The sequence below is a fragment of the Pipra filicauda genome, unplaced genomic scaffold, assembly GCF_003945595.2.
Source record: "Pipra filicauda isolate LSUMZ 115617 unplaced genomic scaffold, ASM394559v2 scaffold667_size348046_pilon, whole genome shotgun sequence".
NCBI lineage: Eukaryota > Metazoa > Chordata > Aves > Passeriformes > Pipridae > Pipra > Pipra filicauda.
The window spans coordinates 138760-159893 of NW_024104828.1; the positions used below are offsets into that span (position 1 = coordinate 138760).

Below are 21134 nucleotides of genomic sequence, written 5' to 3' on the forward strand. Positions count from 1 at the left end.
CGCAGTTAACTCTGAGTTTTACAAATCCAGACATCAGTGCTAGCACGTGTTTTTTAAAAAAAAAAAACAAACTATATTTTGATTTTTTTTTTTTTTTTTTTTTTTTTTTGGTCTCAGTTTGTTTTAAAACCTGTTTGTCATCAATAAAATATGAAAATAAACAGCTCTTGCATTCAAGGTGGCCCCTTAAGTTTCAATGAGGAAACCATGCAACGTTCATTAAAGCTTAGTCTGATTGTATAAACTTCAAGTTTATTACTTTTTTTAAACACAGACTAGTACAAAAGTGGTGGTGGGGGGGGTGTGCATAGCATGGGGGAGGGGGGGGGGTGAGCAACTCAACTGGGAAAACTGGGAAATGCCCCAACCCTCTTCCCTGCTCCGAGCCCTGGGGGTGGGGGGGTGCAGGGTGGGAGCCCCCAGGATTTGGGAAAGGCTGGACCTGGAGGGGCCCAGTCCAGCACTGCAGTAAACATGGACATGGCTTTTCCCTGTGGCACAGGGCTGGGGGCTCAGCAGAGCTGCTCCTGGGACCACCCTGGGGGGGTTTAGGCCAGGTCTGGGCACCACCCTGGGCATAAACTCCTTGTAGCTACTCCAGGGTGGCTCCAGTGGCTCCCTGGCTGCTGGAGGGGGACACTTGCCCTTCGTGGTGTTGGAGGAGCAGGTCAGGAGTCCCCTCCTGGCCCCAGCACAGGAACAAAACAATTAATACTTCAAGGTTTGTTTTTTTTTTTTTTTTTTCTCTTGATCTCAAATCTAGGATTTAACTCCCCGGAGTTAATCCCTACTCTAAGCCCTTAGAACATCTTCAGTGGTTGAGGTGGGTTTCAGCAGGAGCAGGGCTGGGCTGGGCTTGCCCTGGAACTCTCAGGAAAACACCTGGGTGGGAAAAGATTAGTAAAAGCTACACCTAAAAGTACCCGAGCTGCTCCGGTCTTGGTCTTCAGCTACACATTTTAGGGGGTGTTGTTAAGCAAAAAAAACACCATCACAGGGGACCCCCACAGTGGTTAAACCCTCAGTGCTCGCCACGGGAGAGGGGAAAGGAGGTGGTAAAACTTCATCAGACCTCGAAGAAGACGCAAAAACAGCAGAGAAAATAAACAGAGGCCGCAGGGGCAGGTTCACAGTTCCAAAAAAAAAAAAAAAAAAAGGCGAAAAAATTCAAGTCTAACTCGGATTCCTGTTCTGTTCCCACCCCTTACCCTAAAATAAAAAAAAACCAAACAAACCCCGAAAGTGGTGTCAGGAAAGCCCCACCTGAAGGGCTGGGGGTGGCTTTGAACAGACACTCAGGAGCCAGGCCCAGGACTTAAACCTCGAGCCGCTGGAAAACTCGGAGCCCACGCGCTGGGAAGTGGAAGAAAAGTGGTCAACAAGAGGAGATGGGGCAGATTTGGGGCCCTGCTGCCCGGGGCTGCTCGTTAGGGGCGTTAAATACCACTGCAGGGGCCTGGGCCCAACCCAGAAAGCAACAAATAAACCCCAAATAACCCTAAAATGCACAAGGGCCTGAGAGCTCTGGCCGTGCCTGGTGCTCGGCTGCCACCTGGGGGGGACACAGGGACAGAGGGACACGCGGGGACAGAGGGACACACAGAGACAGAGGGACACACGGGGACAGAGGGACACGCAGAGACAGAGGGACACGCAGAGACAGAGGGACACGCGGGGACAGAGGGACACTCAGGGACAGAGGGACACGCGGGGACAGAGGGACACAGGGACAGAGGGACACGCGGGGACAGAAGGACACACAGAGACAGAGGGACACGCAGGGACAGAGGGACACACAGAAGGACACGCAGGGACAGAGGGACACACAGGGACAGAGGGACACACAGAGACAGAGGGACACGCGGGGACAGAGGGACACGCAGGGACAGAGGGACACACAGGGACAGAGGGACACGCAGGGACAGAGGGACACACAGGGACAGAGGGACACGCAGGGACAGAGGGACACACAGGGACAGAGGGACACACAGAAGGACACGCAGGGACAGAGGGACACAGAGACAGAGGGACACAGGGACAGAGGGACACGCGGGGACAGAGGGACACAGGGACAGAGGGACACGCGGGGACAGAGGGACACACAGAGACAGAGGGACACACAGGGACAGAGGGACACGCGGGGACAGAGGGACACTCATCCATTTGCAAATGAGGTAAATTAATACTGACACAGCAGGTTGGGAGGGGAGAAGATGCCACCGACTCCCTGCCCGTGCCCACCCTCCCCCACAGCCCCCCCCTCGGCCACAGCGTCCATCCTGCAGCTCCCAGGGGGCTTTTTTGGGGCAAAACCTCCGTTGCATTTGGCCCCCCACCCCCTCTGGCCCCCCAAGCCACCCTGTCACCATAAAACCAGCTCAGGGCTGAGCTCCCCCAGCCAGGGAGAAAACCTCGTGTGTCCCACCCCGGGCTCTGCCTCCCCCCCGGGGGTGGGATTTGGTCACCCAGAGCTCGTGCCCTCAGCACCAGTCACCTCCTCCCCTCACGGCCACGCCCGGGGACCCCCCAGCCCCGTTTCACCCCCAAAAGCCGTTTGTGCCCCGAGAAAGGTGCCGAGCCAAGGAACCCAAAGCACCAACAGCTCAGGGGGGGTCTGGGACTCACAGCCTGGTCCTGCCACCCCCTGTGGAGCAGGGAATGGAAAACCAGCACCAGGCTTGATCATAATCCCAGCCCAGCGCCCAGGTAGTCCTAAAGCACAAGTCCAGCCCTAAAGCACAAGTCCAGCCCTAAAGCACAAGTCCAGCCCTAAATCACAACTTCAGCCCTAAATCACAAGTCCAGCCCTAAAAAACACAACTTCAGCCCTAAATCACAACTTCAGCCCTAAACCACAACTCACTCCTGCCACCCCAGAGCTCTCCGACCCCCGACGCACCCACGGGAAACTCCCCGAACGGCGGCACGGAGGGGATGGAACCACCCGGGGGGGGTTGTTCCACCCGGCAGCCACCCCCCTGCTCCCCCTCTACCTGCAGCCACACTCGTCCACCACCATGTCCTCGTAGTGCCGCAGCACCACGTTGTCGCTGTTGTCGTAGTAGAGGATGGAGATGGGGGAGAGCCTGACGGGGACGCAGCAGGGCTGGGGGGTGCCCTGGGGGTCCAGCGAGTGCACCATGGTCTGCAGGACGGCGTGGTTGGTGCTGTTGAGCTCGGCCGTCAGGGGGAAGGGACACTCCCCCCGGCAGTAGTTGGCCAGGTAGCCCTGGGGGGCGATGATCCAGTTCTCCCAGCCCACGTCGCTGAAGCTGATGTGGAGCCGCCGCGCCCTGCACAGGTTGCTCGGGGTGAGCGGGGGCAGCCCGGCACTCCTCCTCCTCCTCCTCCTCCTCCTCCGGGGGGCCTGGCACTGCTGGCTCAGGGTCACCACCAGCAGGGAGGTGTCCAGGAAGGAGTCGATGCCGGAGCAGAGGCCCCGCGGGGCTCCCAAAGCCCCGATGACGCCCACCGAGATCTCCAGGATCAATCCCAAGCTCCCGCCGCGCGTCCTCCGCTCCTTCGCCGCCGCGCTCAGGTTGAAGAGGAGGGACTTGTGCAGCTGAGCAAAGGACTGTTCCACCAGCGGGCTCTGCCTGGGCTCGGGGACCCCCGGGGGGGACACCTCGGGGGTCTGGAAGAGCCTCAGCTCAAAGACCTGCCCCTGGCGGGAGGGGTGGTAGGAATTGTGGTGGAATTTGATCTCCAGCTGGGCCATGGTCAAGCGCTCGCCCTCCTCCAGCACGGAGAGGTTGAAGAACAGGCGCTTCCGCAGGCACAGCCACCCCTGGGGCTGCTCCTCGGGCATGAAGGGGCCTGACAGAGAGGGAGAAATAGAGGTGGGGGCGGTTGGACCCTCGGGCTGGGCAGGATCGGCCTCCCAGGGCTCCAATTTGAGCACAGCAAGAGGAAGACGGGGCTGGCAGGGTTGGATGGAGCTGATGAGGCTGCAGGGAGGGCGATCAGCCCCCTGGCATGGCCTTCAGGAAGGGCTGGAGGCACAAACTGGGCTCCAGCCTGTGGCACTGGGCTGCTGCTGCCATTCCAGCATCTCCTCTGGGCGCTACTTCACATCTCAAGGTGTTATTTTTCCCCAGCTACAACCACCTCCCCCAGGACAGGGAGGGGTTTGGGATGGAGGGGAAAGGAGGGCAAAACAGCAGCAAATCCGAGGAGCTGCCTGGTTTATCCAGCCCTTGGTTTCCACAGGGAAAACTGGAACCACAAGAGAAAGGAGTTCTCTGGTGCCTCGAGACCTCAAAGGGACCGAACAGTTCCCAGTGAACTGAGAAGGGCTCTGAGGGGCTGAGCAGCCAGAGGTGCTGTGGGGTCAGCCAGAGGTGCTGTGGGGTCAGCCAGAGGTGCTGTGGGGTCAGCCAGATGAGCTGTGGGGTCAGCCAGAGGTGTGGGATCAATGAGGAGAAGGGGGGACACAGCCAAAGGGTCGAGCACCCTGCACCCACAGACCCGGCCATGGAGCCACATCCCCCTGCCCAGGTGAGGAGTCACCTCCACCACCGTGAGCCCAGCAGGCCACTCCAGTCACCTGGGATCCAATCAGCACCTCTGGGTGGCTTTAGGGGGTTCCAAGACAGCCCCACACCCTCACCCTTAAACTGAGAATAATCCATCTGCAACATCCCCAGGGACCCGAGTTCACACTGCAGGGATTTCTCCTGGAAACCAGCTCTGGGCACTGCCCTGTCCTCCCTCAGCCTCAGGGAAAGGAAGGAATGAGGCAAAGCCTCTCATCCCAGAGAATGAGGGGCCTCCAAAAGCCCCAAAAGCGTGTCTGTACCTTGGTCAGCGAGGACTCGGATGATGTTCCCGGGGACATTAAATTCCTCCACCCTACAGGCATCCAGGGGGTCTTTGTCCATCGGGGGAGGCGTCTTTCTCTTCTGGAAGATCCTCCAGAGCAGGGGAGGCACTGGGGTGGGGGTTTTCGGGCTGGGCTTGGTGCTCAGGCCCAAGGATTTCAACAACAAACTCTCCTGCACGCTCAGCTCCGACCCCAGGACGGGGCTCAGGAGAGCCCAGGCCAGGCTGGGGAGAAGCCACATTGCCCTGCTCTCCTTCTCCAGACAAAGGGCAGCCCGGGCTGGGGACCCGGAGATGAGGCCAGGGGGGTGTTGATTCCCTGATTGGAGCCTTTGATCTGCTTAGTGCTCAATTAGCACAGAGGGATTCCCGGGATTGGGCAGAGGGTGTGAGTCCCTCCAGGCTCCCCCCCCCCCCTCGGGGACCTGTTAACCCCTTGGTGCTGCTCCCACAGCCTCTCCCACATCTCCACACCGTCCAGGGTCAACAACAGCATCCGTGGTGGCAGGGAAGGGGCTGCTCTTCCCACCCCAAACCCATCCCTGGTGGCAGGGAAGGGGCTGCTCTTCCCACACCAAACCATCCCTGGTGGCAGGGAAGGGACTGCTCTTCCCACACCAAACCATCCCTGGTGGCTGCTCTTCCCACACAAAGCTGCTGGGAAGCCCCACGTGCCACAGACATCCCCCCCTGGATCCAGGGGTAGACCCGGAGCCAGGTTTCTCCTTCCTCCCTCCCCCCAAATCAGCTCTTTTTGACACAATCACAGCACCCCACGCTTTCTCTCTCAAGGCCATCAACTCCAAGCACATCAAACCATCAAAGTCTTGCCTCACACAGTGCCCTGCCCTCAGGACACACAGCCCGGGGGGTCCCTGCCCCAGTTGGGCAGAGGGGTCCCCGTGTCCCCCCCTGTCACACCCCCAGTCCCTTCCTGGCCCTCACAGCAGAGCTGTCACCTCACCCCCCCCCACAAAACTGGCCACCAGCTCAAAGCCAACGCTGTAAAATCGAGTTTATCCCCCCCTGTGGTGACCAGGGACTCTCATTCCCCCCATCCTGCCCTGTCCCAGCTCTGCTCCGGCCCGTCCTGGGACAGCAGGTCCCTTCATTTCCCACAAATCCCACTGGAAGCCGAGGATTCCTGGCACTGAGACGCCCCTTGGACACTGCCCGGAGGAGGTGACGGGTCCTGCCACAGCCTGGGACAGTTCCCACCAGCCCCAGCCAGGAATTTCCCCCCCCTGGCTCACACCACGAGCCCGGAGCCGAGTCCACACGACAGACCAACCACGGGAAAACCAACCCGGCAATTAGAACATGGAATTAACGCCCTGGATCCGCTGCCCTGTCCCCAGCAGGGAGCTGAGGGTGGGCAGCAACGGGACAGCTCGGTCTGAGGGACTAAAACCCACAGGGCTTCCCAGGACAGGGACCCCCAGCCCAGCCTGGGGACCCTCCGAGGCTGGAGCTGCCTGGAAAACCAACACAGGGAGCAGGAATTCTTTGTTCTTCCCTGGAGCGAGTGGGCAGTGCTGGGGGAGCGTCCATTGACCTCCAGCAGGGACTGGGACTGGTTTTTGAAGCGACCCTTAAGACCTACACAGGTTTCTTAAGCAAATCAAGTCTCTCCTGGCTCTCCCCTGGCGGGACAGGAGGCTGGAGTAACACTCCAGGGCTGGTTTTCCAGGCAGAGCTGCTCGTGGGAAGCGCCTGTGCCCCAGACACGGGGTGGGCAGCTCCGTGCCAGCGACCCCTCCCGAGGAGGAGGAAGGCTCCGAGGTGCCCTTCATCACCTCGAGGTGCCCTTCATCATCTTGAAGTGCCCTTCATCACCTCGAGGTGCCCTTCATCATCTTGAAGTGCCCTTCATCACCTCGAGGTGCCCTTCATCACCTCGCCCGGCGGCTGGAGCAGGGCTGGCTTCTGGCTCCCCTTCCCGGGGCAGGAGAGGAGGTTTTTCCCTTCCCAGGGCAGGAGAGGAGGTTTCTCCCTTCCCGGGGCAGGAGAGGAGGTTTTTCCCTTCCCAGGGCAGGAGAGGAGGTTTCTCCCTTCCCGGGGCAGGAGAGGAGGTTTTTCCCTCCCCGGTTTGACGCTGGACCCTTCGGGAAGGGTCGGTGGGAGGGTCCAACAGCAGAGTCGGGGGAATCACGGCGGGACTGAGGACGGGAGCGACGGGAGGAACACCAGGGGACCCAAAGCCAGCTCCAAATCCTACCTGGACCAGCAAAAGCCACCAGTGTCCCAACTGAAGGGGGGCCCCAGGGGAGCCCCCCAGCACCAGGTGAAGCCTGGTCACAGCCCCCATCCTGTCAGTGGCATCTGTTCCCCGGCTCCGGGCAGGGGAGGGAAGGGGGTCAGGGATGAAGTTCTCCTCGTGCCTTTCCTTCGCTGGCTCCCAGCGCAGGGTCCTGGTCGGTCCCAGGTCCTGGCAGCTGCCACGGCCACGCCGCCCTCACAACCTCTTGTCCTTCACGAGCCCGTTCCTGAGGTGCAGCCTGTGGGGGAGCAGAGCAGCGCTCGGTGGGCCTGGTCCCCACACCCCCCGTCCCCCCTCGCTGCTGAGGCCACCCCTGTCCCAGCAGGATTGTCCTGTTTGCCCCCACTCAGCCAGAGCTGCCCTGGGGGATCCCCCAGCACAGCTCAGAGGGAGCAGCCCCAAGCACAGAGCCGGTCCCACGTGGAAGGGCTGGGTGAGGATTCACGGGACAGAGATGGGTGGGCACCCCACGATGCCCAGGTGTGGATTTAAAGTCCTTCCTGGCACCTGCAGCGATGTTTTATGCCCATCCTCCAGCCCGGGGGTGAGCCCTGTGGCAGCAGCTCCAGGGAGGTCACCAGTGTCCCTTCCCCTCACCCGCAGTTGCTGTGTGTGTGTCATCCCTGGGAGTGTCCAAGGCCAGGCTGGAGCACCCTGGGATAGTGGGATTTGTGGGGTGGCACTGGATGATCTCCATGTTCCTCCCAACCCAACCGTCCCACGGCCCTGTGTGCCATCCCCCTGCCCACGTACCCTTCCTTCAGAGCCTTGGGCAGTTGGATTCCAGCCTCCCTCTTCCGGGCCCTGGCGCTTTTCCCGGCGTCCTCCACGTCGTACTCGCGCACGTCGTTCACCTCCTGCATCTGCCCCATCAGCACCTTGGCCACGAACAGGACGATGTACTGGGAGGGGGGAGAGACACCCTCAGACACGGATCCCAAAGGTTTGGAGCTGTTCCACCCCCCAGACCCCACGTGGGCAGGGCAGCTCCCCCCTGGACGTGGCTCAGACCCGCGGCAGAATTCCTGCAACTCCCCTCGGCTGATTTCATCCCACGGGATGATGGAACCAGGCAGGAGGATGGAATCAGGCAGGAGGATGGAATCAGGCAGGAGGATGGAATCAGCCGCTCCCCTGCTCTGCCTGATGTGATCCCTCCACATCCACCCTTTCCACCCCCTCCCCAGCACTTGGGGGGGTGCCAGGACATTCACACCCTGATCAAATCCCAGCCGCTGTTGTCGCTCCCTCCCCAGGGATCCTTGGAGCGTGAGACGGTCGGAATTCCAGCACAGGAGCCCCCCCAGGAACCAACAGGGGTTTCCCTCCTCCCCTCCAAAGCCTCTCCAGCCCTGCAGCCCCTGCACAGGCAGCAGGCACCGGGCAGGAGCAGCGGGGAGAGAACTCCCCCCACTCACCAGGAACCAGTAGATGTTCATCAGGGTGAGGATGAGGAGCAGAGCGTTGAAGAAGAAGTAGAAGGGGATGTTTGGGACCGACTGGAGGCTGGAGTAGCAGGTGGCATAGAGGACCTTGAGGGGGAACCAGTAGAGACGGAACCAGAACCTGGCGGGGCAGAGGAGCAGGGGGGGGTTAGTGGCCCCCCAGGAGAGGAGAGACCCAGCCCAGCTTCCCCAGCACGGCCTCCTGCTCCTGGCAGCCCCGGGCAGCTCCCCTGGCACCCCAACCCCTGCTCCTGGCATCTGGTTTGGGATGGGTCTGGCTCCAGGCAGGGCTTCAGCAGACCCAGGGAAAGGGAGAACATCGTTCCTGTGGGCACAGAGGGCTCAGGGCAGGGGCAGGTCCACGCTGCAGATTGTCCCAGCTGAGCAGGGGACAGGAGGGGAGAACAGCTGGAAGCTTTTCCTCATCCTGTGCACCCCCAGTTTATCCCCCAAAATGAGCCTCTTGTTGCTCCTCTGCTTTTTTGGAGCAGCCCAGGGAGGGGGAGGCAGGGCCGAAAGGACGAGGAGTGACGAGCTGCAAGTCGCTCATCCCCATCCTCCATCCCTTTGTTTCCCTCCTGCCTCGCCCCAAGGGGAGCAGCGAGGGCTGGAATCTGGGACAGCTCTGCCTCCCTTTTCCTTCTGGTAAAAAAAAACCAGCTCCTTGCTGCTGAACCAGGGAAAAACGGGAACAGCTCCTCCTCCCCCGGGGTCATTTGTCACGCTGGGAGCACAATTTCACAGGCACTTCAGTGGTGACAGACGCCAGAGTGACTACAGAGGGATTCCAAGCCCAGCCAAGTGACTACAGAAGGATTCCAAGCCCAGCATGGGGCCGAGCTCTGCGGGAACCTCTCCCCAAACCGACTTTGAAAGGGCTCAGTTCCCATCCCACGAATCCCAGGGCGCCGAGGGGTGTTGGGGAAGGGGGGGGGTGTCACAAAAGCCGGGCAGGAGGGTCGGGAGCGGGATCAGGGGGGGCCAAACCCACCAGCTGACGCTGAAGGTGAGGCAGCCCACGTTGGAGATGATGTCGTTGAGGCGGTGATAGACCCCCCCCCGGTGCTTGAAGTACACGTTGAGCTTGGTGAACTCGAGCTGCACGTCACTGATGTCGTGCAGGAACAGCACCAGGATCCCCACGTTGTGGTACCTGCGGGAAAACCGCAGAGGGAGGGGTGGGATGGGGGGGTGGGTTGGCACCCACGGCCCGAAACACCGGGGGCAGATTCCTGGAGCAATCCCAAGAGTCAGGTGTGGGTGCAGGGGATGAGGAGCCCTAGGAAGGCTCAGGAGGGTGGAGGAAGGGGAGAATCCACACTGGCTCTGCTCTGAGTCCAGCACGCTGGGAACAGGATTCCCTGAGCAACCCAGAGAGCCAGACATGGATGCAGGGGCTGGGGAGCCCCGGGATGGCTCAGCAGGGTGGAGGAATGGGATAATCCTCACCAACCCAGCTCTGAGTCCAGCACAGATTCCCTGAGCAATCCAGAGAGCCAGATATGGATGCAGGGGCTTGAGAGTTCTGGGATGGCTCAGGAGGGTGGAGAAAGGGGAAATCCACACCAACCCAGCTCTGAGTCCATCATGCCAGGAGCAGATTCCCTGAGCAACCCAGAGAGCCAGACATGGATGCAATGGCAGGGGAGCTTTGGGATGGCTCAGCGGGGTGGAGGAAGGGGAGAATCCTACCAACCCAGCTCTGAGTCCCTCACACTGGGAGCAGATTCCCTGAGCAATCCAGAGAGCCAGACATGGCACAGCCACGTGGGAGCAGCAGCTCAGGAGCTCTGGGATGGCTCAGGAGGGTGGAAGAAGAGGAGAATCCACACTGGCTCTGCTCTGAGTCCAGCACACTGGGAACAGGATTCCCTGAGCAATCCAGAGAGTCAGACAAAGCTGGGGAGCTTTGGGATTGCTCAACAGAGTAGAGGAAGGGGAGAATCCTCACCAACCCAGCTCTGAGTCCATCATGCCAGGAGCAGATTCCCTGAGCAACCCAGAGAGCCAGACATGGATGCAGCGGCTGGGGAGCTTTGGGATGGCTCAGGAGGGTGGAGGAAGGGGAGAATCCACACCAACCCAGCTCTGAGTCCCTCACACTGGGAGCAGATTCCCTGAGCGACAGCCCCTGGCGCAGCACGGCCACGTGGGAGCAGCGGCTCAGGAGCCCCGGGATGGCTCAGGGAGGGCGGAGGAAAGGCAGGAAGGGGCAAACCCACCCCCAATCTGCCCCGGGGAGCAGGGGGGCCTCACCTGAAGGCGTAGGAGGAGGCGATGAGGGTGAGGGTGACCACGTGGTGCAGCAGCATCACCACCGAGTCCTTGCGCCACGTGTCCATGTAGGCCGTGGCGTAGATGGAGTGGCCGTAGAAGCTGCCCTGCAGCAGGTACGCCACGGCGATGTCCGTGGGCACCTCCATGCCCTGCTTCCAGCCTGGGGGGCACAGGGACGCCCAGGTGAGCCCATGGCTGTGATCCCAGAGCCCCTGGCAGCAGGGAGGGGGGTGCAAACACCGGGGAGACCCTGCATGTCACCGGGCTCGGGGGCTCCAGCTCCCTCCCAGGGCATCGTGGATGCAGAGCCCGGGTGGGGATCCAGCTACTCTGGCTCCCAAACTCTGCCTCTGGCATCAAATCCCCTGCTAGGCCTAAGAGAGAAGTCTTGATTTGGTGTCCCTGTCCATGGGAGAGGGTGATCTCCAAGGTCCCTTCCACCCCAAACCACCCCATTACTCGATTCTCTCCTGCAGAGCCCTGATGGGGATCCGTCTATCCTGGCTCCCAAACTCTGCCTCTGGCATCAAACCCCCTGCCAGACCTAAGAGAGAAGCCTTGATTTGGTGTCCCTGCCAAGGGATTTGGTGTCCCTGCCCATGGGAGAGGGTGATCTCCAAGGTCCCTTCCACCCCAAATCACTCCAGGATTCGATTTTCTCCTGCAGAGCCTGGATGGGGATGCAGCTATCCTGGCTCCCAAACTCTGCCTCTGGCATCAAATCCCCTGCTAGGCCTAAGAGAGAAGTCTTGATTTGGTGTCCCTGTCCATGGCAGGGGGTGGAATGAGATGATCTTCAAGGTCCCTTCCACCCCAAACCACTCCATGATTCGATTTTCTCCTGCAGAGACTGGATGAGGATCCAGCTATCCTGGCTCCCAAACTCTGCCTCTGGCATCAAACCCCCTGTCAGACCCCTGCCAGATCTCTGCCAAGGGATTTGGTGTCCCTGTCCATGGTAGGGGATGGAATGAGATGATCTCTGAGGTCCCTCCACCCCAAACCACTCCATGACTCAATCCTCTCCTGATTAATCTGCTCACCGCCCTCCAGCCCCCGCTGACTCCCTCTTAAAGAAATGGTCAGAGCAGAGCCCCTCGTGCCCTTTCTGCACCCACAGCATCAGAGAAAAGGAAATCTAGGGGTTGTCTTCTCCTTCTCTCCCCCCAGCTCCCATTCCCGTGGCCAACTCAGACCTCCCAGTCCACCCCTGGCTCTCACTGTACCGTAAAAGACGGAGGGGGGGTCGTGGAAGAAGGGGTAGTCGGTGAAGAAGAGCAGGTAAGTGCCGTAGGACCAGGACAAGGTGTAGAAAAGCAGCTTCCAGGCACTCTCAGGCATCTTAGCAGCATCTTTTGGCTGCAGGTTGCACCATTCCCCGAAAGGCTGCAGGGAGAGGGGGAAAAAACCATCAGAAAGGGCAGGAGGAGAGGCCTTGGGGAGCTCAGGGCAGAGATGCCCGACTCTCCAAGGGATCTGAGCTCCGTGTGCTGCTCCAGGGGCAGGAATCCCGTTTTTCTGGCCTTCCTTACAGCAGGAATGAGGGCAAAGGGGCTGGAGAGAGACTGAAGCAGGGGGAAAAAAACAGATTAGGGATCCTTCCTGGAGCCTGGCACAGTGTGCATCCCACACCCCGGGCACTGCTCCACCCTCCAGGAGCCGGGCTGAGCAGAGGCTGCTTTTGCAGAACAGAAATAATGACTAAAATAACACAATAACGAATAAAATAAAAATAAAGCCCAGCCAGCACAGGGAAACCCAGGAGAGGAAGCTGCAACAACACCATCCTGTGCAGATGGACCTTGAAAAAGCTTCCAGGAAAGAGTTTTCAGCTGGGGAGGGAAAGGCTTTGCAGAGCCCTGGGCACAGGGGCAGTGCCAGCCAGCACTGGGAGCTGGGCAGGGAATGGGGCAGGAAAGGCTGGCACAGCAGGACCCGCTTTCCCAGTAGCTTTCCCAGCTGCCCAGCACTGAAACCCCGCTGGTATTTCCCCCCTCCGTGGTTTGCAGCACCTTCCCACCCCTTTGGGAAGCAGAGGCTGGAGGCAAAGCCTCCCCAAACTCGGCTGAAGGCAGGGATGGGGCACGGGCGGCTCTGCTCGTGTGAACCAGGACAAAACTCTCCCACCCCGGGTTCCCCCCACACTCCCAGGGGGGAAAAGGACCACCCAGCCCTCTGGGCCGCTCGGGACAACTTGGAAATGGTAGGAAAAGCAGCTGAGCAGCCTCGGATTTGTGGGAGTGAAGCGGAGCAGCCGCCTCCGCCCCCGGTGCTGCGCCTTCCCCCTGCTCACAGGGGCTCCAGGCAGGGATGTTCTCCCCCTCTGTGGCAGCTGAGCAAGGCCAGGCCCCATCTCTGCTTCTCCTCACGGCACTGACAGCCCCCCTGCACAGCCCCCGGGGGGAGCAGGGGAGCCCCAGCCCGGGGAAGGGCTGCTCCAGGTCCGGAGGGAACACTGATAACACCCAGAAACCCCCCCCGCCCCAGCTGGGAGCTCCTCAGGATGAGCCAGATAAGCTGGAGATGAAAACAAAATGCCTGGAAAGTAACTGTACCCCGGCCCAGGTCAGCACTTTCTGCAGCCCCTCAACGCCCCCGGGCTAAATTAAGGCCCCAGCTGTCCCCAGGCAGTGGTTGCTCTGGCTTTTAGCCCCTCTCTGGGTCCAATTTTCAAAAGGACTCCACTCCAAGCTTTGTCCCGGCCTCGGAGTGCTTAGTTCCAAGCTCTGAATCCCCCAGACCTGGGAGCAGCAGCCCCAGGAGCCTCCAGCCAGAGGCATCTCCCATTCAGAGCGTGGCCCTCACCGAGAGCAGGAACCACTGCCAAGGGCTCTTCCAGAGGGAGCCACGGGAGGGAAAAGAGGAGGAAGCTCGAAGGGTGGATAAATAATGCACAGACAGAAAGTCCTGAGCTCAGAAAGCATCAATTATTTGTGTCTCCACAGAGTGGAGCGTGGAGGGAGCTGGGATGTGGGCACAGCTCACTGGCAGAGCCACCAGTCCTTCAGGGATGCTGAGCACAGCCCCAGATCCCTGTTCATCCTGGGATGGGTTGGGTTGGAAGGGACTCCAAAGATCCAGGGACTCCAAAGATTCCAGATCCCCCAGAAAGCAGGGGCAGGCACAGGGAAGGGAACCAGCAGCACGCAGGGGACGAGGAGGGGACACGGGAACGTCCCTGGAGCAGGGGGGAGGCACAAGCCCAGGAGCCGCACGGAGCAGCCCGGGGGTGGAGATGAGCAAGGTGGGGGCTGTCCTCCCGTCACCCGGCTGCCGTTCCCATGGCAACGGCGCAGAGATGCCTGTTGCTAAGGGTGACGGGGGCTGCAAGTCGGGAACGGCGGATCTGGCTCCGGCTGAGAGAGCCCGGGGCTCCTGGAACGGGGTTTCGCTTAAAGGGCAACCTCCTCTTCCTCCTCCTCCTCCTCCGCCCGCGCAAACCTCCCCCGGCACCTTCTGGGGATAATTAACAGTTAATTGGGGGCTGCGCCTGTTCCCCCGGCACACGAAGGGGGGGGAAGGAGCGGAGCAGGGGGTGAGAACGTGCGGCGAGAGGGGTTCGGAGCCGCGAAGAGAAAACCGGATGGAAGCTCTGCCGCTGCCCACGGCTCCGCTCCAGCGCCAAAAAAAACACCCTCGGAGCGAGGAGCGAACACGTTTTCTCTCCCTTTTCGCAGCCGATCCCTGGGATCCACCAGCGGCAGGACGCGGGTCCTCCCGCGGGGATGGGCTGGGAATCGAGGAGCTGGAATTGGCCGAGTCCCAGCCCTGCCAAGTCTGAGCCCCCCCCGGGCACAGCGAGTTCCCCGGAGGGACACAAAGGAATGGCTGGCACGGGGCACCCCCGACGCCGGGAACTGGCAGCTCCGCGGCGGCTCTGCCTCGATGGGGATGATGATGATGATGATGATGATGATGATGATGATGATGATGATGATGATGATGATGATGATGATGATGAGCAAGCAGAGCTCCGATTCAAAGCCCGACCACGACCGGCAGCTCCTGCCCCTTCCACGAGCTGCCCATGGCACCGTGTGTGGCTTCCCAGGCTCTGTCCCCTCTGTCCCCAGCCTGGACATGCTCCTGGACCTCCTGCCACCTCAGGGATGGGGCACAGAGCCTGCAGGACCCGGGGCTGGTTTGGATTGGGGGGGACTTTAAGGGTCATCCAGTGCCACCCCCTGCCATGGGCAGGGACATTTTCACTGTCCCAGGTTGCTCCAACCTGGCCTTGGGCACTCCCAGGGATCCAGGGCAGCCACAGCTTCTCTGGGCAACCTGTGCCAGGGCCTCCCCACCCTCACAGCCAGGAATTCCTTCCTGATTTCTCATCTATCCCTGCTCTTTTTCAGGAAAAAACCCAGCAAAAAGTCACCGTTCTCCAAACCCAAAGAAAGGGCTCTCCACAGCCCTGTGCACCCCGGGGCAGTGACTGTCACCCCACCACGAGAAGGGAGTGAGCTGAGCAGGGGATGAAGAGCTCCAGCTCCCACCATCCCATCCCTGCACCACTTCCCCAGGCAACACTTTCCAGAGAAACACGTGGAAAAAAGGGCGCTATGATGATACCAAAAAATCCCGAGCAGACATCACTTCTCCCTCGGTTTCTCGCCCCTAAAGAGAGAAAAGCAGCAGAAGGGTCTCCCTGAAGACCCTCCGAGCTGCCCAGGGGGCTGAGGAACCCCCGCCCCGAGCCCCGGCGCTGACACAGCAGCGCGGGGAGAGCAGCCCCCGCCGAGCCGCCTCACTCCGGGGGGGAAGAAAGGGCCCATTGTTGTGGCTTTTGTCCCGTTTGGAGCTTCCAGAGTTTGTGCTTCGGGGCGAGGGGAGGAAACGGCGGAGCCTCCTCCCGCTCCTCTGCCCTCCGAGTGTGTTGGGTGGTCACTGCTGGGGGCGTTCCCCCCCCCTCCCGAGTCACACCTTGGAAAAAATAAATCTTGGGTGGGGAAAAGGGGCATCGGTCGCTGGAAGGGATCCCGGGAACCCTCCCTGTGCAGCTTCCCGGGGCTGCTCTCCATCCCTCACTTCCAACCCGGCTTCCCCGAGCACGTTTTCCAAGGCACACGACACTGCTCCTTTCCAGAGGACACTGCAACGTCCTACAGACTTGGACACCACCGGGAAAAAAAGAGCTGGCAGGTGTCTGGGCCAAAAGTGGAGAACATTCACCCACTGCAGAACAAATCCTGACCCACCCCCAGCTCCAGCTTTTACACTGAGAGGATTTTCCTCACTTATTTCACTGCAGGCATTTCAATCCCAGCAGCAGAGGTGGCTGAGGGCTGGAAGCCTCTGCCTGGGTTTGGCTGTTCCAGCCCATCCTTGTGCCCCAATCCAGAGCTGTGCCCTGGGTTTCACCTGTCTGGGTTCCCTGCCCTGCTCGGGGAAGGAGAACCAGCACAGGCTGAGCTCTGGGTGATCCAGCCTTTCCCCAGGGCAGCTGCCTGGTCCTGTTTCAGCAGAGCTTGGCCTTGGTGCCCTCCAGGGTGTTTAACTAACACAGAGAGAGGGGTTCAGGTTGCTGCTTTTTAATCAAACTCCTCAGGGCTGGCTGGTGTCACACAGGGGACACACCAAGGGCGTCAGGGACTGGTGGAGCTCGGACACCATGGGGGCAGGAGGATGGGGCAGAACCCAAGGAGGCTCCCAGGGGTGGGAGCACTTCCCTTAGAAGCAGCTTAATCTTAATTTCTGGAGGTGGTTTGCAGCCCCAGTGAGCTCCTACAGACACATCATCCCGTTTGTGCACTCGGAATCCAGCAGGACAGAGAGCTGAGACCCTCAGGCCAGACCTGGAGGGGACAGATCTGTTCCTCAGGTCTCTGCAGGGACACCCACACCCCAGCAGAGATGACTCTGGGGGTCCTTCCCTGCCTCATAATCCACACTTCCTCAGCTGATTGGGATCTTCCCACCCCAAAACAACCCCTCTCTGTGTTTGCCCCGAGGTTTCCATGAAGAAGCAGCAACGGGACAAAAATTCTTCACTCTAAGGACGGGAAAAGCACCGACCCAGCCGGGGGGGGGCAGGTGAAAATCCACCCTCAAATCCAAACCAAACCCCTCTAATCACCTGCATGGCCTTTTCTGCTTCTCCAACCCAGCTGTGGCACCTCCTGTGCCACAGATGTTGGGGGATAAATGCTGCTGGGAGAGAGAGCAAGGAGCCCAGAGCCCCTTGTCTGACACGACCAGGGAGCACAGCCAGGGGGAAATGGCTTTAAAACACTCATTTCTCACAGGAGCTGCGTGGCCAGAGCTCAGCAAGGTGCTCTTGTGGTGAGGGTCACTTCCTCCTCAGACACAGAGGAGCACAAGGTTTATGGTCTGTGAGTGACAGGCAGGAAGGGAACGTTCCCTGGCCACCCAGAGGGGTCGGTTTTACAACCCCGAGGGTTTCAGTTCCTGCAGGGAACACAGAGAGAGTCCAAAGGAGGAAGAGGCTCCAAGTCTGCACAGGGAAGCGAAGTCCTGAGCTGGGGGGAAGTTCCCTCCCAGGGTCAAACAGGTCTTTTCTCTCCCTGATATCCCCCCCACTTTGAATGACCCCGCTCTGACACTGCCCCCACAGGGGCCACGAGGCACCAACTGATCTCCTGACGGGTTTTAGGGGAAAGCCACAACTTCCATCCTTTCCCATGGCAACTCCAGAATCATGGAAGTGAGGAAATCTTCCCATCCCTTTAAGACATGTATATGCAGAGAGAGAGAGAGCTGTCTCTCCCTACCTGCTGCCCTGGCCCTGGGAGAAAGGTGATGCCTCTGGAACCCCGCTCAGCATCTCATCAGGATCACACATGCAGATGGAGCCACGGGAACCTGCTCCCAGCAACCCCCCCTGGCCCTTCTGCAGTTACAGGTGTGACCCATTTCCCAAGGGAACGACAGCTCAGGAGCTGCCACCCCTCTCCGAGGGCACCCCGTGGGCCCCACCACGCCAGGAGCTGTTTACCAGGCTCTGGAAGGGCCTCAGGCCAGGAGGAACTGGAGCTCAAAGGGAATTGTCACCGAGAGTTGCCTCAGCCCTCGGGCAATCCAGCATTCCCAGGTGCTGGATGCTGCCCAGCCCAGCCAGGGGTGCAGGGAATGAGGGGAAATTCAGCCTGGCATGACCCCCCCCCCTGAACATTCCTTGCCTAAAACCACTCCAGCAGCTCCAAATGACTCCAGAGGGCTCTGACTGGACCCTGCACAAGGTCAGGACCCACCAGGATGAGCAAAGGAAGAGCCCCTCTGAGGGCAGGAGGGCTGGGATAACCTGGGACAGGGATGCAGGGAACTGCCTCTGATCCATGAGGAGCCTCCAGAGGAAACGGCTCAGCCAGGGAACGAGGCCTGTCCTGGAGCTCCTCAAGGCCTCGTGTCCCTGTGCTCGTGGGGAGGTGGGAAAAGGGTGTCCCCAAGGCTGTCCCCCAACCTGAAATCCTCCATCTCCACTGCTCCTGCCTTCAAAGCCCTCTCGAGGCCAGGGCAGCCCCGGAGCAGAGTCCCGAGCATCCCTCTAGGAAAGCATCTAGGGATGCTCTAGGAAAGCAGCGTGGAAGGAACGGGCTGGGACGAGCCATTGGAGGGAGGGGGGAGCCCTGCTCTCCCTCCACACGTTTTTTCGCAGGGAGAAACGAAGCAGAGCTGCTCTTCCTGCTCAGGGACGTCCTGCTCGGCCCGTCCCTCACAGAGGGCTGCGCTGGAGAGGGGACAAGGGCCGGCCAGCCCCTTCGGAGGCTGGGAGAGCCGGCCGGGAGCATCCCTGAATCCCCACGCTCGCAGGAAGGTCAGCCCGGCACTGCAGCACCGAGCCAGCCATCCCCGGCCATCCCTCCCTCCCTCCCTCCGCCGCCGGGCAGGAAGGACATTTTCCATGCAAACCGCGGGGGACGGGCAGAAACGCGCCCCTCTCCTTCCCGCAGGAAGGCAACGAGCCGGGAATAACCTGGAAGAAATAACCCTCAGCCTTGTCGGGATGCAGGGATGGGGATGTGGAAGGGGGGGGGGGGGTGGCTCTCCCGGGGCGGGGGGATGCTCGTTCTCCCAGGATGCAGCCGCGGGGGAAGGCAGGGAACAAGCCGGGAATAACCTGGAAGGAATAACCCTCAACCTTGCCGGGATGCAGCGATGGGAAGGTGGAGGGGAAGGGAGCGGCGGGGGGGCTCTCCCGGTGCGGGGGGGGGGGGCTCTCCCGGTGCAGGGGGGATGCTCGTTCCTCCGGGATGCAGCCCCGAAGGGGGGGAGGAAGGCGTAGGGCGCATTTCCCACCCCAAGCCACGGCGGACGCGCATCCCACCCCGCGGACGGAGGCGGGCGATCCCCCGCCGGTACCCCCGGGGCCGACCCCAAAGGGACGGTCCTCCCCCGGTCCCCCCCATCCCCATATCCGCGTCCCCCCCCCCTCCCCGCGCGGCCGGGACTGACCCGAAAGATGCTGCGGGAGCAGGCGCAGCGCAGCGCGGTCCAGCCCAGCGCGCAGAGCCCGCACAGCAGCACCTCCGCCCAGCCCAGGTGAGCGTTCTCGGCCCAGGTCCGCCTCGCCAGCTCCCAGCCGCAGTCCCCGCAGCCCCGGGCGGCCTCGGCCAGGCTCCCGTAGCCCCGGCGGAGCAAGGTCCCGTAGCCGGGCATGGGCTCCGGAGGCGGCATCGCTGCCACGGCCGCGCTCGCCGCCCGCGGCCCCGCGCAGGCTCCGGCGGGCGGGACCGCGCTCCCCCCGCGCCGGTACCGGGCGAGAAGAGCCGCCCCCCGCCACGGCCCGGCCCCCTCCGGGCTCTGCCGGGGCTCCCCGAGGGGGCAGAGGCTCCGTTCGGCAGCGCTGCAGGGAGTTCTCGGAGCTTACGGGGTGGGTTTGGGGGTTTTTTTGTGTGTGTGTCCCGACAATGCGGCCGCTCCGCTGGAGGACGAGCTGCGAGAACGGGCTGGAGTCGCTCCAGGAGCGAGGGACGGGGATAAATAGCGACGTTTCGGTCGCAAGAGGTGATGGAAGGGTGGAGAAGCGCCCAGGGGCACCTTTGGGGTGGTCGTGGGGGTGGAAGGTGCCCGCAGCCCCTTGGCAGCCCCGTCCAACAACACAGAGCTGCTCCGGGTTCAAAATCCTGGACTAAACCTTAAAAATCCTGGACCAAACCTTAAAAATCCTGGACCAAACCTTAAAAATCCTGGACCAAACCTTAAAAATCCTGGACCAAACCTTAAAAATCCCCCACCAAACCTTCTCCTTTCAACGTTTTTTTCACCCTCCATCATGTTTGTTTGTTTGTTTTTTTCATTTAATCCACGAAGGGAAATGTTTCTCCAGGTTATTTTTTGCCCTAGCTCTCAGCACCAGCCCTGCAGGAGCCCTGGAGGATCAGCACCAGCAGATCCATCCCTTCCTCACACAGCTGACCAGGTGTGTCCCCCGTGGGCCACCACAGCTCAGTTTGGGCACCTGTAGCAGTTTAAGGGTCTGGAATAATGAGATGCAGCTGTAGGATGCAAACACACCCTCCCCAAAGGTCACCCCCAAGAAAGACTGAATGTCACCTCCATCATCATCACAGGCACCATCGAGCTGTAGCTGGAACCAGCTGACAGGGAAAGGAAAAGACAAGCTAGAAATGAGTTTAATCTCATTTTGAGTCATCCAGGTTCCCCCTGGAACCTCTCCTTGCTCTGGGAAAACACAAACTGGTTCCCCTCGAGGTCCCACCGTGTCCCCCCCACGGCTCCTGCTCTGCCACTTGCTTTTATTGTTTACATTTTTAAGTCAATTTATCATGGCCCATCAAGTGGGGACGGGCTGCCCTGAGCACACAAGCCCCTTTCAGGTCTCCCTCAGACAGCTCCACAAAGGGAACATTCATCCCAGGCCGGGCCATGAATAAACCCCTCACTGAAAGGAGCTGCTGAGCCAAGGGAGGGGACAAAGGGCCCTTTCAGGGCCAGCACGGCCAGGGGGGCACGAAGGAAGCGCCCGTGGGACACACATTTACAGTGCAACCCCCCCTCCTCCCCCTCCCCAAATGATAATTCCCAAGATGATCCCAAATATTCCAGGGCAGGAGGGCCCAGCTGAGGGTTCCACGGCCGCAGAGCCTGGTGGGTGGGACACAGGGATGAGCCCAAGGCCACGATCCCAGGGTTGTATCCCAGGACACTTCCAGCTCCCCACGTGCTCCAGGAGGGATGCCCCGGCTCCAGGACACATGTCCTGGCTCCAGGACACGCCTAAGGCTCAGGCTGAGCCTATTAGGGCAGGATTAGTTTTATTTTGGGAGTTTTCCCCTCTCACCAGCAGTAAAACCCCCCCAGCCAGGGATCCTTCTCCCAGGGGAGGCTGAAGGTACAGGAGTTGTGGTGGG

General features: G+C 60.7%; 2 protein-coding genes across 2 annotated transcripts; both read right to left on the reverse strand.

Moving 5' to 3' along the window:
• Positions 1-2240: 2240 nt before the first annotated feature.
• GDF1 (growth differentiation factor 1) lies at positions 2241-6802 on the reverse strand. Its single transcript, XM_027723247.2, has 3 exons — positions 6698-6802; positions 4799-6617; positions 2241-3816 (listed from the first exon to the last, which is right to left on the reverse strand). Exons 2-3 carry the CDS (start codon positions 5061-5063, stop codon positions 2990-2992), a joined length of 1092 nt encoding a protein of 363 aa, XP_027579048.2. The 5' UTR covers positions 5064-6617; positions 6698-6802; the 3' UTR covers positions 2241-2989.
• A 16-nt stretch (positions 6803-6818) lies between these two features.
• CERS1 (ceramide synthase 1) lies at positions 6819-19466 on the reverse strand. Its single transcript, XM_027723263.2, has 7 exons — positions 19216-19466; positions 12030-12189; positions 10783-10963; positions 9518-9679; positions 8500-8647; positions 7835-7983; positions 6819-7319 (listed from the first exon to the last, which is right to left on the reverse strand). Exons 1-7 carry the CDS (start codon positions 19435-19437, stop codon positions 7277-7279), a joined length of 1065 nt encoding a protein of 354 aa, XP_027579064.1. The 5' UTR covers positions 19438-19466; the 3' UTR covers positions 6819-7276.
• Positions 19467-21134: the final 1668 nt, after the last annotated feature.

Coding starts and splice junctions, on each gene's coding strand:
- GDF1 (XM_027723247.2), bottom strand. CDS start 5,063: ATGTGGCTTCTCCCCAGCCTGGCCTGGGCTCTCCTGAGCCCCGTCCTG. Junction 3,817..4,798: donor CCGAGTCCTCGCTGACCAAG/GTACAGACACGC, acceptor CCTCTCTGTCAG/GCCCCTTCATGCCCGAGGAG.
- CERS1 (XM_027723263.2), bottom strand. CDS start 19,437: ATGCCGCCTCCGGAGCCCATGCCCGGCTACGGGACCTTGCTCCGCCGG. Junction 12,190..19,215: donor GCTCCCGCAGCATCTTTCGG/GTCAGTCCCGGC, acceptor CTCTCCCTGCAG/CCTTTCGGGGAATGGTGCAA. Junction 9,680..10,782: donor GCCTCCTCCTACGCCTTCAG/GTGAGGCCCCCC, acceptor GTTTTCCCGCAG/GTACCACAACGTGGGGATCC.